Source organism: Salvelinus fontinalis, chromosome 6 (genome assembly GCF_029448725.1).
Source record: "Salvelinus fontinalis isolate EN_2023a chromosome 6, ASM2944872v1, whole genome shotgun sequence".
NCBI classification, from domain to species: domain Eukaryota; kingdom Metazoa; phylum Chordata; class Actinopteri; order Salmoniformes; family Salmonidae; genus Salvelinus; species Salvelinus fontinalis.
The window spans coordinates 46,855,808-46,873,723 of NC_074670.1; the positions used below are offsets into that span (position 1 = coordinate 46,855,808).

General features: G+C 41.0%; 1 protein-coding gene across 1 annotated transcript; it reads right to left on the minus strand.

The window, feature by feature from the left end:
* Positions 1–1,095: 1,095 nt before the first annotated feature.
* On the minus strand, positions 1,096–12,305 carry LOC129857926 (uncharacterized). The gene is made up of 5 exons (XM_055926627.1): positions 11,914–12,305; positions 3,770–4,703; positions 2,107–2,433; positions 1,836–1,946; positions 1,096–1,456 (listed from the first exon to the last, which is right to left on the minus strand). Exons 2-5 carry the CDS (start codon positions 3,816–3,818, stop codon positions 1,263–1,265), a joined length of 681 nt encoding a protein of 226 aa, XP_055782602.1. The 5' UTR covers positions 3,819–4,703; positions 11,914–12,305; the 3' UTR covers positions 1,096–1,262.
* Between the last annotated feature and the right edge of the window lie 5,611 nt (positions 12,306–17,916).

Here is a 17,916-nt window from a genome sequence, read left to right on the forward strand (position 1 = left end):
CTGACCCCTCCTGTCTCAGCCTCCAGTATTTATGTTGTAGTAGTTGGTGACGGGGGGCTAGGGTCAGTTTGTTATATCTGGAGTACTTCTCCTGTCTTATCCGGTGTCCTGTGTGAATTTAAGTATGCTCTCTCTAATTCTCTCTTTCTCTCTTTCTTTCTCTCTCTCGGAGGACCTGAGCCATAGGACCATGCCTCAGGACTACCTGGCATGATGACTCGTTGCTGTCCCCAGTCCACCTGGCCGTGCTGCTGCTCCAGTTTCAACTGTTCTACCTGCGGCTATGGAACCCTGACCTGTTCACCAGACGTGCTACCTGTCCCAGACCTGCTGTTTTCAACTCTCTAGAGACAGCAGGAGCGGTAGAGATACTCTTAATGATCGGCTATGAAAAGCCAACTGACATTTACTCCTGAGGTGCTGACTTGCTGCACCCTCGACAACTACTGTGATTATTATTATTTGACCATGCTGGTCATTTATGAACATTTGAACATCTTGGCCATGTTCTGTTATAATCTCCACCCGGCACAGCCAGAAGAGGACTGGCCACCCCTCATAGTCTGGTTCCTCTCTAGGTTTCTTCCTAGGTTTTGGCCTTTCTAGGGAGTTTTTCCTAGCCACTGTGCTTCTACACCTGCATTGCTTGCTGTTTGGGCTTTTAGGCTGGGTTTCTGTACAGCACTTTGAGATATCAGCTGATGTAAGAAGGGCTATATAAATACATTTGATTTGATTTGATTTGACTCCTCGATGGCATCGACCGGTTGTAACTGATACCTTTTGGGTTGCAGCTAGACAAAATAACAATAAATCATTATGGACTGCCTTTATATAGTAATTCCTGGGAGCTCAAACCGTGATGAATTGGGTTTGTTTATTAGAAGCAAATTAAGAAAATAACCAAAAAAAGGAACCATTCTTCCATGGAGGACACACTAGCGGGCCATCCTTTCAATCACAAACTTATTCAGTGAATGACAACTTTTACTACTGCACAATAACGTTGTTGAGAGTTTGTAAAAAAGAAATAATACATCAATAAATAAAACATGAAATCAGTAACAGAGAGACTATGACAAATGTAGACAGTCCATTTGTTGGGTTATTTATTCAGGTAAAGAATGTACAAACCCGCAACATTGAATGTCATGAAATATAAACAGTAATATGGGAAAGTTAATCCAATTCGTTACAGTAACAAATGGAGAAACAAGGCTTCAGTACAACTTCTAAAGACCAACCCTTCGAACATGCAGCTCTCATTGGCCAAGCTGTATTCCAGCATATAAAGTCTCCTCCTGCCCCTCAGGTCTGTCTCTCTCAGTGTTAGGTCTGGCACCCTCCAGCACTACAATCTGTCCATACAACACCTCCTCTGGAACCTCTCTCTGTTTCTCTGTCTTCTTTAGAATAGTGATGTTATCACATTCCAGTTCTGGACTCTCATCAGCATCTGTGTGGATATGTTGACATTAGTTTTTTTGAGGGGGTGGTAGGATATTGCACAGATCACTTGTTGACATTTAACATTTGAGGTATGGAAGCAACCCACATACGCTCTAATGTTGATTTGCAGATTTAGAAATAGCATCCATTCACCTCCTTCACATCTATAGATCTGGAAACAAGCCTATCGAAATGTATCTAGGCCGACACTAATTCAAAGTAGGAACAACATCCTAAAAAAATCTAAATTGAGCCACAACACTGAAACAACAGTCACATGAGCTGACTGAGTGTTGTAATCAGTGGTGTGGATGTTTATCTTTGACGTTTGTTCGATGTGTTAGAGTTGTAAAAGTGTTAGATTGTTAGGCTGTCACATTACTGACCTGGTGCCTGTGGAGGGTTCCTCCTCTTGCGAATACAGTAAGCTCCCACCACCACTGCAAGGACCAGGACCACAGCTACTAGTGACCCTATGACAGTGCCATAAGATCCTCCTGCATGATATGGTGAGGAGAAATAGCGGTGGTGGGGGGGGTTGACACAGTCCCTCACAAATCATGCATGACAACGTTCAAGCGTTCAAGATAAATTGCATTCGGCTTCTATGGAATATTCTTATTTGACAAATAGATGTGAGTTTTTTTAGCTCCTCACCTCCAATGGTCAGTTGTACTCCTCTAGTGTCCAAGTAAGTTCCATTTGAAAAGTGGATTTCTAAAAGATATTCAGCAGAATCTCTCCACTCTGTGTTATTCATTTTAAATGTCCCATTATTGATAAAGAACTCTGATCTGGCTTCAATTAATTTATAGGTTACGTTTTTTTGTTTCATTTTGAATATCTCTGTATTACCATCAGTGGCGTTTCTTTTAAATGTAAGTTCAAATCCTGTGGCGTCATTCATCAGCTGGAGATAGACAGTTCCTCCCAGAGCTCCGTAACACGACACGTTCTGTGTAGCATTACAGTATGTCTCCATGCCTGAGGATAGAAAAAAATTGCTGTTTTGTTGATAGTGATAATAAGTGTAAATCCTTTGCTAAAACTTTATCAATACCATTTATCCAACTGGTGGGTCTAATCCTGAATACTGATTGTTTAAAACCACATCCCAGCCGGTGCCTATTACACAAGTTACCCATGACGTTAAAATGCCTACTTACTCTGTTCCATCTGACTGTGCAATCAACTGTCTCATCAATGTTTTTAATTCAAAGATGTCATCAATATTTGAATATGTTGGCAACCCATTGTATAAATGTGATAATTCCTTTGAAGCCGGTGTTTGGAGGATATATTGGCACGGTATGCCGGCCCTCGACTCGGGACTAACAACACCCGTGCCAATAAATCCTCCAAACACCTTCTTCTCAGAAATGATCACTTAATTCACTTTGTGACATTATGATAGCCCGAACTGATCTATTGACAAGTAAATCATTTTCTTGAGCTTGTCTTTTAAAATAATTAACCATCAATTTATACTGAACAAAAATATGAACTCACGATGCAACCATTTCAAAGATTTTACTGAGTTAAAATTGATAGAAGGAAACCAGCCAATCAGCATAAAATCCCCACAAAGGGATTTTATTACAAACAGAAACTCCTGAGCTCCACCCGCACCCTCCTCAGACAATCCCACAGGTAAAGAAGCCGGATGTGGATGTCCTGGGCAGGCGTGGTTACGAGTGATCTGCGGTTGTGAGGCCGGTTGGATGTACTGCTAAATTCTCTAAAACGACGTTGGTAGAGAAATTAAAAAGCTCGGGTGGACATTCTTTCAGTCAGCATGCCAATTGCACGCTCCCTCAAAACTTGAAACATCTGTGGCATTGTGTTGTGTGACAAAAGTGGCCTTTTATGGTCCCCAGCACAAGGTGCACCTGTGTAACGATCATGCTGTTGAATCAGTTTCTTGATAGGCCACATCTGTCAGGTGGATGGCTTATCTTGGCAAAGGAGAAAGGCTCACTAACAGCAATGTAAACAAATTTGTGCACAAATGTTGAGAAAAAAGCTTTTTGTGCATATGGAACATTTTTGGGCGTCTTTTATTTTCAGCTCATGAAAAATGGGACCAACACTTTACATGTTAGGTTTATATTTTTGTTCAGTATACATTGCAATTCTCTATGATCTGACATAAGTGGCATTGATTTGTGACTGTTGCTTTTCTCTTCATAATAGAGTGTTGCATGCTGCTGTAATTATTCAGTTACAACACCATTTATAACACTGGGTTGTTGTTGTTATGCATGACCTCCATAGACAAACAGATATGAATCTCAGGATAGAAAAAAAAGATGGATCTTACCATAAGAGGCTTCTGCTGACATCATCAGAAGTCCAAACATCATAAACATGTTCCTTTATAATAGGTATCTACTGATGTGGCAACTATAGATTCACTATTGAAATCCCAAACTAGGACTACAAACAACAAACTACCGGCCACGTTCTAAGTCAGAATGTCACTAGGCTATTTGAGTAATACATGTAAATGATTGTGTCATTTTAAGGATGGGGAAGGAAGTGTTTGAACACAACCATAATCGCACTTCTTCTTTTCACAGACCGATGCATAAACATTTTAGTATATAGGATAAGGCATTCCATAAGATACATTTTTTTTTTTTTAAGTACTGCATCAGCTAAATATAATTTTTACCACCATAAAAACAATAGTAGCCTACTTTCAGGTGCATTTGCAATCTGAACATGTATTTATTTAAGTGAAAGAGCTGTTATTATAATTATTATTTAGAAAGAAATATGCAATCTATGCTGAACAAAAATATATTAGATTGCAGTTTGTCTCAAAGACCACCTGGTGTCAGCCTTGTTGCGTCTCAGAGTAATCAATATACGTAACTGTCCCCACAATGCAACATGCAACAATTTCAACGGTTTTACTGAGTTACAGTTCATAGAAGGAAATCAGCCAATTGAAATAAATAAATTAGGCCCTAATCTATAGAATTCACATGACTGAGCAGGGGCGCAGCCATTGGTGGGCCCGGAAGGGCATAGGTCCACCCACTTAGGAGCCAAGCCTAGCCAATCAGAATGATTTTTTTCCACACAAAGGGGCTTTATTACAGACAGAAATACTCCTCAGCTTCATCAGCTGTCCGGGTGGCTGGTCTCAGATGATCCTGCAGGTGAAGAAGTCGGATGTGAAGGTCCTGGGCTGGCGTGGTTACTCGTGGTCTGCGCTTGTGAAGCGATTGGAAATACTGCCAAATTTTCTGAAACGACATTCGAGGCGGCTTATGGTAGAGAAATGAACATTCAATTATCTGGAAAAAGCTCTGGTGGACATTCCTGCAGTCAGCATGTCAATTGCACACTCCCTCAAAACTTGAGACATCTGTGGCATTGTGTCGTGTGACAAAACTGTACATTTTAGAGCGGCCGTCTATTGTCCCCAGCACATGGTGCACCTGTGTAATGATCAAGCTGTTTAATCATCTTCTTGAAATGCTACACCCGTAAAGTGGATGGATTATCTTGGCAAAGAACAAAAGCTCACTAAGAGGGATGTAAAGACATTTTTGCTTTTTGTGCACATGGAACATTTCTGAGGTCTTTTATTTCAGTTAATGAAACATGGGACCAACACCTTACATGTTGCTTTTTTATTTTGGTTCAGTTTAGAACATAAAAGGTTTCTTCAGCAGTTTGCATATGAGAACCCTTTGAAGAACCCTTATGGTTCCAGGTATAGTGGTGTCCCATCATGCAGGACAGGTTTAGCTGTTTTGCATGTTATTTTGGCAATAATATGTGTCACATATCAGTTTGCAAACCGTGTAAAAATGTTACGTTTTTATTTATAAGGCCGCATACAAACATGATTTTTTTTTTTCTTTCTTGAGTAAGGAAGGTCCAAAATGCAGGTGTTTCAGCCTAGCTCAGTGCTTTCTGTGGTGGAGTGGCAGCCAGCGGAAAATACAGAGCATAGGCGTTGGTAATGTTCTCTAGTTACTCCGTGTTTGGCTCAGTGTTCTGTCACTCATGGGGACACTAGGTCACTGCAGACTCTACAGGGAGAGCTAGGCAGTTCATGCCCCTTTGGGTGCTGCCATAGATTTACACTAGAAGTGCCCATCCAAAAAGGCTCAAGGTCATTGGCCACAGATAAAATTACGTCAAATCACTTTATATCTACCGTAGCTTTGATTGGACTGATCATGTCAACATCATACTTTCAAAATCTTAGCTAGCAAGCTAGACAAGCCATCATCTTCATGAATCACATCGACAATCTACTGCCAAATCCTTTTCAAACCTTGTCATACAAAGAGAAATTATAGATAAAACGTATTGGTGCTCATCGGCCATTGGACATAAACATTACACAGCAAATTGGAAATCACAAATTCAACAATGAGTGGTTTGGAAGGAATCAGTGTCTAACTGAAAACGTTACAAAGCATTCACTATTTTCTTCCCCTGCCGGCTATTTGGTGGTGAGGATGTGTGGTCCAAGTCTGGGTTTAAGGGTCTCTTTTCCAAGCTAAAAGGATAAACATTCACACCCAACACCATGGGCCAGAAAAGGTTGAATACATTGGCCATATAGTCAATCCAGTATGATCTCTGCCACGTTCAAAACAACTGGAAACTCGGAACTGGGAAATCTCAGATTTCAGTGAGTTGAGGACAAATGGGATCTCGGAAAAAAACTAACTCCAACTGGGAAAATACGTTTTGAGTGGTCATTGAGCGGTCATGCCTCCCGGGTGGCGCAGTGGTCTAGGGCACTGCATCGCAGTGCTAGCTGCGCCACCAGAGTCTCTGGGTTCGCGCCCAGGCTGGGCTGGGTTCGCGCCCAGGCTCTGTCGCAGCCGGCCGCAACCGGGAGGTCCGTGGGGCGACGCACAATTGGCATAGCGTCGTCCGGGTTAGGGAGGGTTTGGCCGGTAGGGATATCCTTGTCTCAGTATGTAAAATGTAATGAAATGTAAAAAAAAAAAAAAAATTATAAAACGTATGCTCTCTACTGTAAGTCGCTCTGGATAAGAGCGTCTGCTAAATGACTAAAATGTAAATGTAATTCAACTCGGAATTCCAAGTTGGGAACTTGGGCTTCTTTCTAGAGCTCTGACCTGAGGATCACTGACGTCATGATTCAACATGTTGTTTTTTTTGAGTTCCCAGTTGTCTTGCAATCACCATAAATCCAGAGAATGCCAGACTTTGATGACAAAATTTGCCCAAAAGAAGGCCCACTGCGCCACCTTCCTGTTCAAATGAGCACAAACATGTATTGAATATTGCAGCATAAATTATGTAATATGCCAGGGAGACATGTATTTTGTAGCTAAGAAACTAATACTAAGTGTATGTTGTGTAGTAAGCTATTAGTAGCCCATGTGCCTCTCCTTAATCATTTGGTCTCTTTCCTCCTCATATGAATGAATTTACTGAACATAAATGCAATAATGTTTGTGTATGGTTCAAAAGTAAAATCTCATTTTGGCGTTTGTTATTATTGAAGGAGAGTGTGGTTCTTATCGACTTACACAAATCCACAAGGAGTCAGTATAAACCACATTTCTTTAATTAAGGATCCAACCCTTTTTTTCAATTTTCACCGAAAATGATATACCCAAATCTGACTGCCTGTAGCTCAGGACCTGAAGCAAGGATATGCATATTCTTGATACCATTTGAAAGGAAACACTTTGACATTTTTGGAAATGTAAAATAAATGTAGGAGAATATAACACATTAGATCTGGTCAAATATAATACAAAGAAAAAAACGTGTTTTCTTTTTTGTACCATCATCTTTGAAATGCAAGAGAAAGGCCCTAATGTATAATTCCAGCCCAGGCACAATTTAGATTTTGGCCACTAGTTCGCAGCAGTGTATGTGCAAAGTTTTAGACTGATCCAATGAACCATTCCATATCTGTTTTAAATGTTGTATCAAGAATGCCCAAATGTGCCTAATTGGCTTATTAACCTTTTCACACGTACCAACAAATGGGTGTGATCATTCTATAGTGGTCCCTGTTGCATATGATAAACCCGGTGTGAATAGAACTCTTGATTAGAAAGCTTATTTAGTATGTCCATTTTTGATTGCAGCTATAATCAGTATTTGAGCAGGCAACACTTTTTTCAAATAAATATTTTTGCACAAACACGGACCTTATAAAGTTATGTCCAGAATGTGACCAGTTTATTTTTGGATGCAATGTTCAGACATTCACAGAAGTAGCTACAGCATAACGATCATAACGAGCATCCGACGATGGTTAGTTTTGCGCTCCGGAATGTTTTTTTTCTTCTCGCATCAACCAAAGATAAAAAGAGGAGACAACATGAGTTTGGTCTGTCTATAGCAGGGGTGTCAAACATACGGCCCGCGGGCCGGAACCGGCCCCCAAGGAGGTTCGATCAGGCCCGCAGGATAATTTGAAAGTGGAAAAAATGCATAAAAGACATGGAATTAATATTTTTAATTCGCTGCAATTCATGGATTATCCGCTAAGGGGCGCACTCTTTCCATCAGAGTAGAAGACAAGCCGCATCACTGAGACAGACTGAAAACAGCAGACGGTATCAATGCGCCATCTGCTGCTTGTTACGACGTTGTTAATACCTTGGTCTCTACCTCTCCGCTACACCCTCATTAGCCAAAATGTCGTTATCCAAACGGAGAAAAGTAGATAAGGAGTGTAGAATTTTCAAAGAAAAATGGACCACGTCCTATTTATTTACAGAGATGCACGGAAAACCTTCGTGCTTGGTGTGTTTGCAACAAGTTTCGGTATTGAAGGAATATAATATTCGACGCCACTACGAGACTCATCACAGCGAAAAATATGACGGCTTGCAAGGACAACTGAGAAGAGATAAGATTAACGAATTGCTGGCGGGTCTGAGGAAACAGCAGTCAACTTTCATCCAGAGCCGAGAAGTCAGTGAAGCAGCGGTAAAAGCCAGCTACCAGTGTGATGCAGATTTGAAGGGCAAATTTGCCTCTGTAGGTCTGGACAGATTTTATCAGTATCTACTACCAGGGTACCCCAAATTAACAGCCCTGGCTGCTAAAATTTTGTGCATGTTTGGGACAACCTACCTTTGTGAACAAATTTTCTCAGTGATGAATATCAATAAACAAAAATGCGTTCAAGGCTCACAAACAAGCACTTAAATGACATTCTGAAAGTGACAGCTAGTCAGGACATGACACCTGGTGTTGATGCACTTGTACAGGCCAAAAGATGCCAAGTTTCAGGAACAAATACAAGTCCAGACTAGACTAACACCTTTAAAATGCTGCCTTAGATACTGTTTGCATTGAAAGAATACAGCTCTGTGAAGATGAATCCTTACTGTGGTGATTTAAAAAATGTGCACTTTAATGTTAGTCAGCAGCTTCAAAACAAAAGTTGTGTGATGGAATTCTACTGTTCATACAACTCCATAAATTTTCAGTATGTATTGTATGTGTATGTATGTTTCATGTATGAAGTTTACAGATTTACAGGACAGGCGAACACTTTCTTCATTACACATTTAAAATCACTCTCCTTAGTTTGTAAGGTGTACGCAGGGATTACATTTAGATTTTATATGCGTATGTGTAAGTGGTTTAAAAATTCCTTTCTTTAAAAGTCTCATTTAATCTTAAAGTGCATTACTATATTTTTCAGTACCAATTAAAGTTTTGTGCCTTTGTACAATCAGTGGGATCAGTTGCAATGCATATTTGTGAATGATAAAAGTAAATTGCACATTTGTCTAAGGAAATATGAGGTGTTTCATGAAATGTTTTGTAAAAGGATAGTTCATTAAATTTCAATATTTTCCTAATGTTCTTGTGCTTCTTTACACCAAAACAAAGGAAAGACATGATATTTTGGTTATTTATAGCAGAGTATGGTATAATTTTAATGGTCCGGCCCACTTGACATCTCCCTAGGCCGTATGTGGCCCACGATGCGAAATGAGTTTGACACCCCTGGTCTATAGTATGCATGTTGAAGGGGGTGTGTCATCTACGATCATCCACATCCCTTCATTCACTTTCGGAAGTTTACCCGAAAGATGAGTGAACCATTCCTTCACCTCATTATAACATCTTTGGTCTGACGGATTACGTGACACCCAGAATGCATTGTATAATGTCAACAAACATGGCGACATACGTAGCTGGCAAAAAGCTTAGCTCATTATAACCAGTACAACCTACAAAAAAGTATTTTACACACATCATAGGTGTCCATTACAATATATGCAATATCGGAATGCATTATTTGCCACCAGTATGTATACATACATACATACATACATACATACATACATACATACATACATACATACATACATACATACATACATACATACATACATACACACATAATGCGCCTACATTAGAAACTACAAAACGATATACAGAAAATGATAGGAACGCACACATGTCCAAAGTTATTATTTGTAAGGAAAACAAGGAAGGCAAAGCGAGCGCCAGCAAGAAACTGGTCCAATTCTTGCAAGACTGCGCAAATAGATGCATACTTGATCTGTGCAAACATGAGTGTAGTGCAGGGGGCTTTCATCGAAGGGAAAGTTTATCCGGCTCAGTAAAGCCTCAAACATAAATTGTCCGCTACGCTGAATGTGAATTAATGAGGAAGCGGAACACACCTCAATTCAAACTGTTGTTAGAAAATACAACTTGTTAGAAAATAATTTGAAATTGCCAAATTGAAACACAGCCTACAGATAATTAGCAGGCAGCGCGTGTAAACTGTAAACTGTCCTGTCACATTTTGGAACAGTGAGTGCATTCTGGCATCACGTGCATAAAACAGCTCACGCTGGGGCGACCGTTAGAGGTATTTGGAACCCACATGTAAAAAGGTTAATATATTTTCAAGTTCATAATTGTGCACTCTCCTCAAACAATAGAATGGTATTCATTCAAGATGTCACCATGTGGGAGAAGTTGGTGCTCAGGAGGTTCCCACTATTAATTACCAGTTGGAGTGCCATTCAAGTGGATTTTTCCCAGTCGTATGTGGTAAATTACCACTTCCCACATGGTCATGATAGCACCATTATTCTACTTCTGTGATTTTTAAATGGCGGTTGGCAACCAATAGATGCATTACTGCCACCAACTGGATTGGAGTGTAGATCCATTACACTTTGTGAAACCAAAAGGGGTAAAGAATATCACCCTTCCGACTGTTGACATAAAGACATGTTTCTACCAGCACAACTATGTATACCCTCCTTTAGGCAAAGTCTCCTCCTTGCACCTCTAAACACTACATCTTTGTTGCTAGGCAGGAAGTTAAGTGGTGTGTAATTAAACTGTCCGTTCTCCCTTCATCTAACCTGACCTGGGCCCACATTCCTCACTCATCCAGAGCTATCCAACCTTATCAGTGACCGCTACCAAGTGATTGCCTTTTCCCTCACAAAGTAACTTTCCAGACCCATACTTCTTATCCAACCTCCAATGGACCCCACCATATACATTCTTCATACATGTAATTGTTAACTTCTAGTAAAGCAAGTATTTCAAACTAGAACCCAACAGTACCTCCTTTTTGAATAGTAATTCCATACTGTTCAACATCACATGAACTTTGAAATTACTTATAAATTAACAGAAAATAAATAATGATCAAAAAATAAAACTTGATTAACATTCACAGTTGATTTGTATATTTACACCGATTTGTATATTTACACATATGTACTCTATAATCACACTATGCACACTCTTATCCCCCCCCCCCCACCCCACCCCCTCATTGTACAAATAATAAGGACATTTCAACTGGAGCTTTTGACTTCCTCCATTTCCTCCTTCGGGTCCCTAAGATTGTGATAGCACAAGACTTCAAAACATAAGTATTAATAATGCGTTAAGCTATGCATGATTATATATGCAAAGAAAAAACGAAGTTTAATTACATGACTATTCCCACTCTTTCTTAGCCTGACTCTATACCTTCGGGATACTTTTCTGCTGGGTTCCACAAAAATCAAGGCCCTAAAAAAACTCATGCTTTCACCCAGTCTTCCCCAGTTTGGACACAGGTTACAAAAGGTGCTAAAATGCCATATTATTTTCACTTCGCTCCCATCTTCTTCTTCCTCCATGGCCACCCGGTGACCTTAATCAACTTTAATTCATCTTGAGTCAAATTACCACTGTATATATGTTTCAACATCAATTCCCTCATAAGGTGATATCCCAGCAACGCTACCATGGTAACCCCTGCTATGATGCATACTTCAAAATACCCCTAATTTGCACCGCAGTCCAGTTCCATGCTATTACTATAGCAGCCTTCACCACTACTACTGCTTTTTCCGATGCTGTCCCTACAGCGACTGCCGTGAGAATATACTGCTCCTGATCCCCTATTGCTTTTGTGGTTCACTGATAGATCTAGGACGTAATCTTTCAGATACTCCTTACCTGTCTCCCATGGTATTCTAGCCACCAACATCTCCAATGACATCCTATGTTCTGATACAGTCGGTATCTATGGATAATACTTCCCTGTGCTCAGGTTAGGTACACATCTCTCATCCCAAGGCCGATCTACACCACTTTGTGAACACCCTCGTTACAGTGTAATCTTTGGGTCCCAACGGTTGATAAGCAGCAACCTTCGGATGCTTTCCTGTTAGCGTCACTCGGTCCCACTGCAGGTCGGTTAGGAATGAGAGAGAGATTCGTGCCTGTTGGAAGAATATCCAACCTTGCAAAACTCAGAGTCACATGTTTCTTAATCACACGCTGCTGTTATTACATCAAACTTCCCCTCTGGTGAGGTGGCCCCCTTCGACACAGGAATCTGTAGCTAGTCTTTCAAGAGTTGTACCTTCTTCGCTGCACTTCTCACAAAACTCCTCATCCTCAACCTCGTGTATGAGGAAACCCTCCCTAGACTCGATAAATTCGAGCAGTGCACCCTCCCCTCACATTGTGCTCTCCTCACAGCTTAGGGGCAGCGCTCTCTCTTTCTTCCTCTCCTTTCTGAATCATAATTAAAACAATCGATAAATTCTCCAACCCAAATTTAGAATGACAGTCCTAAGTGCTTCACGTTGAGTCTATCACTCAGATTGAAGAACCTCAATTTAGCACATACTGACACTGTTGGAATGTATGTTTACAGACAGGTAAAATATATAGACAGTATGTACTACTTATATTACCAGTTAACTTTTCCCATCACGGCCCCGGTTTATCCCTGTCTTACACTGTCACGTTAATGACAGTGTTATGCCCTGATCTGTTTCACCTGTTCCTGTGATTGTCTCCACCCCCTCCAGGTGTCGCTTATTTTCCCCAGTGTATTTATCCCTGTGTTTCCTGTACCAGTGTATTTATCCCTGTTTCCTGTCTCTCTGTGCCAGTTCGTCTTGTATGTTTAGTCAAGTCAACCAGCGTGTTTTTCCTGTACTCTTTTGCTATTCTCCTTTTTCTAGTCCTTCCGGTTTGGACCCTTGCCTGTTTCTAGACTCTGTACCCGCCTGCCTGACCATTCTGCCTGCCTTGACCACGAGCCTGTCTGCCACTCTGTACCTCCTGGACTCTGATCTGGTTTTGACCTTTTTGCCTGTCCACGACAATTCTCTTGTCTACACCTTTGGATTATTAAACATTGTAACACTTCAACCATCTGCCTCCTGTGTCTGCATCTGGGTCTCGCCTTGTGCCTTGATAGACGGATCGGTATCTCAATGCATTTTAAAGTAATTTTCAATACATTTCCCAGTGTGTAGACCTTCGCAATCAACATGATACCCATATAAACAGTTTAGGGCAACCCTACATCTAAATTGATTTACGGGCACAGTTTACCACTCCCTCCTTCCCAGCACTCATTCTCCTGGCGTCTCTTCATTTTCTTCTTCCCATAGTGTTACAGTTCATCCTCCCAAGGCACCTATGTAACTCATGCCTGTCACCGTTGATAGCTTTTGATAATGTCCCGATTTTAATATCTGGGGAATTATCAGATTTTCCAAAGCACCCATCTCTAACCTGAGACACCACCACCATTCTGTACTGTCCAGTCTGTCTGGTCCATTTTCCCACGCACCAGTAATATGAGAGAAGTTTGGACGTGATCTCTCTCCATGCTCACTCCACATGCACGGTCTCAGGACTCATGCCACACTCCTGCCGCTCGTACACAGGTTGCTGGCTCAGACTCTGATCTCAGGTACAGTAGGAGTGGTGAAAGACAAGGCCATAATGAACGCCTTTGTTGAAATTACTTCAGACGGTTAGAGGGGGTGGAGCTCACACTGTTCTCAGTCAAATGATTCCTTCCATGCATCTAGATACCATCTGTAGTCACTATCGTCATAACTTCAAGAGAGGACAGGCCAAAACAACAGTTTAAAGCATTTCTGATTCAGAAAATCCAAACAACTATTCACCATATGACAAATCATTATATTCCAACTTTTCTAAATACAACATTTCTAAGACTAATGTCAAAGAGCATAACATCACACTTCTGAAACCATTTTTCAAATTGGCTTATACTCCTGTCAAGATGGCTCCGAAGAGGATGGCTGACGTTTTACATGCTCCTAACCAACTGCTATTTTGTTAGGTTTTTTTGCGTTGTTTGTAACTTGTTTTTTAACTTATTTTGTACATAATGTTGCTGCTGCTGTCTCTTATGACCAAAAACAACTTCTGGACATCAGAACAGCGACTATTCACCACGAACTGGAAGAAGCTTTTTCCTTTAACGAGTTTGACAAGAAGGATATACTGCTTTCCCAGGAACAGGCCCAAATCCCTGTCATTTTCATGAAGAAAAGACGGAGGAAAAGAGGGCGCAGATCGGGCTGCCTTCTGAGAATCCGTAGGTGAGCGAGTAAACTTCCATTGCCATCCCTTCTACTTGCTAAGATGCAATCATTGCAAAATATAATTGAGGGAAACCCAAACGTGAGCTGCCAAGTGACACGAGCCTACCAGATGAGCTAAATGCCTTTTATGCTCGCTTCGAGGCAAGCAACACTGAGTCATGCACAAGAGCACCAGCTGTGCTGGATGACTGTATGATAACGCTCTCGGTAGCCAATGTGAGCAAGACCTTTAAACAGGTCAACATTCACAAGGCCGCGGGGCCAGGCGGATTACCAGGACATGTACTCAAAGCATGCGCGGACCTACTGGCGCGGACCTACCTAAGTGTCTTCACTGACATTTTCAATCTCTCCCAGACCAAGTCTGTAATACTTACAGTTGAAGTCGGAAGTTTACATACACTTAGGTTGGAGTCATTAAAATTTGTTTTTCAACCACTCCACAAATTTCTTATTAACAAACTATAGTTTTGGCAAGTCGGTTAGGACATCTACCTTGTGCATGACACAAGTTATTTTTCCAAAAATTGTTTACGGACAGATTATTTCAATGTATCACAATTCCAGTGGGTCAGAAGTTTACAAACATTAGGTTGACTGTGCCTTTAAACACCTTGGAAAACTCCAGAAAATGGTATCATAGCATTAGAAGCTTCTGATAGGCTAATTGACATCATTTGAGTCAATTGGAGGTGTACCTGTGGATGTATTTCAAGGCCTACCTTCAAACGCAGTGCCTCTTTGCTTGACATCATGGGAAAATCAAAAGAAATCAGAAAGACCCCAGAAAAAGAATTGTAGACCTCCAAGTCTGGTTCATCCCTGGGAGCAATTTCCAAATGCCTGAAGGTACCACATTCATCTGTACAAAATATAGTACGCAAGTATAAACACCATGGGACCACGCAGCCGTCATACAGGAAGGAAGGAGTGGCGTTCTGTCTCCTAGAGATGAATGTACTTTGGTGGAAAAGTGCAATTCAATCCCAGAACAACAGCAAAGGACCTTGTGAAGATGCTGGAGGAAACAGGTACAAAAGTATCTATATCCACAGTAAAACGAGTCCTATATCGACATAACCTGAAAGGCCGCTCAGCAAGGAAGACGCCACTGTTCCAAAACCACCATAAAAAATTCAGACCACCGTTTGCAACTGCACATGGGGACAAAGATAATACTTTTTGGAGAAATGTACTTTGGTCTGATGAAACAAAAATATAACTGTTTGGCCATGATGACCATTTTTATGTTTGGAGGAAAAAGAAAAGGGGGAGCCTTGCAAGCCGAAGAACACCATCCTAACCGTGAAGCACGGGGGTGGCAGCATCATGTTGTGGGGGTGCTTTGCTGCAGGAGGGACTGGTGCACTTCACAAAATAGATGGCATAATGAGGAAAGAAAATTATGTGGATATATTGAAGCAACATCTCAAGACATCAGTCAGGAAGTTAAAGCTTGGACGCAAATGGGTCTTCCAAATGGACAATGACCCCAAGCATACTTCCAAAGTTGTGGCAAAATGGCTTAAGGACAACAAAGTCAAGGTATTGGAGTGGCCATCACAAAGCCCTGACGTCAATCCTATAGAAAATTTGTCATCAAAACTGTAAAAGCTTGTGCAAGCAAGGAGGTCTACAAACCTGACTCAGTTACACAAGCTCTGTCAGGAGGAATGGGCCAAAATTCACCCAACCTATTGTGGGGAACTTGTGGAAGGCTACCCGAAACGTTTGACCCAATTTAAACAATTTAAAAGGCAATGCTAGCAAATACTAATTGAGTGTATGTAAACTTCTGACCCACTGGGAATGTGATGAAAGAAATAAAAGCTGAATTAAATCACTCTCTCTACTATTATTCTGACATTTCACATTCTTAAAATAAAATGGTGATCCTAACTGACCTAAGACAGGGAATTTTTACTTGGATTAAATGTCAGGAATTGTGAAAGACTGAGTTTAAATGTATTTGGCTAAGGTGTATGTAAACTTCTGATTTCAACTGTACATGTTTCAAGCAGACCACCATATTCCTTGTTCCCAAGGATGTGAAGGTAACCTGCCTAAATGATTATTTTTTTTACATTTTATTTTACCTTTATTTAACCAGGTAGGTAGGAATGTCAGTGAAGACACTTGCCAGTTGGTCAGCGCATGCTCAGAGTACACATCCTGGTAATCCGTCTGGCCCAGAGGCCTTGTGAATATTGACCTGTTTAAAGGTCTTACTCACTTCGGCTGCGGATCATACAGTCATCCTGAACAGCTGATGCTCTCATGCATGTTTCAGTGTTACTTGCCTCGAAGGGAGCATAGAAGTTATTTTGCCCGTCTGGTAGGCTTGTGTTACTGGGCAGCTCTCGGCTGTGCTTCCCTTTGTAGTCTGTAATAGTTTGCAAGCCCTGCCACATCCGATGAGCGTCGGAGCCAGTGTAGTACGATTCGATCTTAGTCCTGTATTGATGCTTTGCCTGTTTGATGGTTTGTCGGAGAGCATAGCGGGATTTCTTATAAGCTTCTGCATGTGTCCATGTGTGTAAAATTGCTTTGGCTGAGAGGGTAGACTACCGGCAGTGGTGTAGGCCTTGTGGAGGGTAAACGCAACTTAACACAGTTTACCCATCTCCTTTTTCAGAAAAATGCATTGGAAATATAGGGAGCGTTACTTTTTTCACCACGACCAGCAATCAGAGTTGACCCACCAATTGGTTTACCACTACATCACTGGCTACCGGTAGGCCTATTTAAAGTTCATGGTAATAGGCCTACACATTGTAGCCTTTTCTAGTAAATTGACCATGTTAGGGTGAACATCCTGTTTTTCCCAGGAGTTTCAGCCCCATTTCAGGTGTCCTGACTTTTCAGGTACATTTTCAAGTACATTTGTCAGCAAGACATATCAATTAATGTCAGCCTAATTAATGTTAATCGCCAAATGTCATTAGGCACACTTGTTGGTGTTTTGTAAAGAGATGTCTATTTCCATTAAATGGTCATTGTAACGGCTTTCCTCCTCCTCTTCATCCGAAGAGAAGGAGCAGGGATTCGACCAAAACGCAGCATTGTGAAATGACATGATTTATTTAAACAAGACGAAAAAACGAACTACACTTGAATAATTAACAAAACAAATAAACGATGTAGACAGACCTGAACGACGAACTTACATGAAATACGAAGAACGTATTAACAGGAAAACTGACTACATAAAACGAACGAACAAACAACACCGAAACAATCCCGTGTAACATACACTGACACAGACAGAGGAGACAACCACCCACAAACAAACAGTGTGAAAACACCTACCTTAATATGGCTCTCAATCAGAAGAAATGAAAACCACCTGCCTCTAATTGAGAGCCATATCAGGTCACCCTTAACAAACATAGAAACACACAACATAGACTACCCACCCAAACTCACGCCCTGACCGTCAAACACATACAAAATAACAGAAAACTGGTCAGGAACGTGACAGTCATTCATTTTTACCGTTAAATTACATCTTTATTATTAGGCCCATAAAAAAATTGTTTACACCCACCCAATAGATCCCAGAATTGCACAGTGTAATTCG

What these genes read in the sequence shown, in the direction of transcription:
- LOC129857926 (XM_055926627.1), bottom strand. Translation starts at nt 3,818, where the DNA reads ATGTTTATGATGTTTGGACTTCTGATGATGTCAGCAGAAGCCTCTTAT. An exon ending in GTCAGCAGAAGCCTCTTATG is followed by an intron (nt 2,434 to 3,769) that starts GTAAGATCCATC and finishes TTCTATCCTCAG; the next exon opens with GCATGGAGACATACTGTAAT. An exon ending in AGTACAACTGACCATTGGAG is followed by an intron (nt 1,947 to 2,106) that starts GTGAGGAGCTAA and finishes CATATCATGCAG; the next exon opens with GAGGATCTTATGGCACTGTC.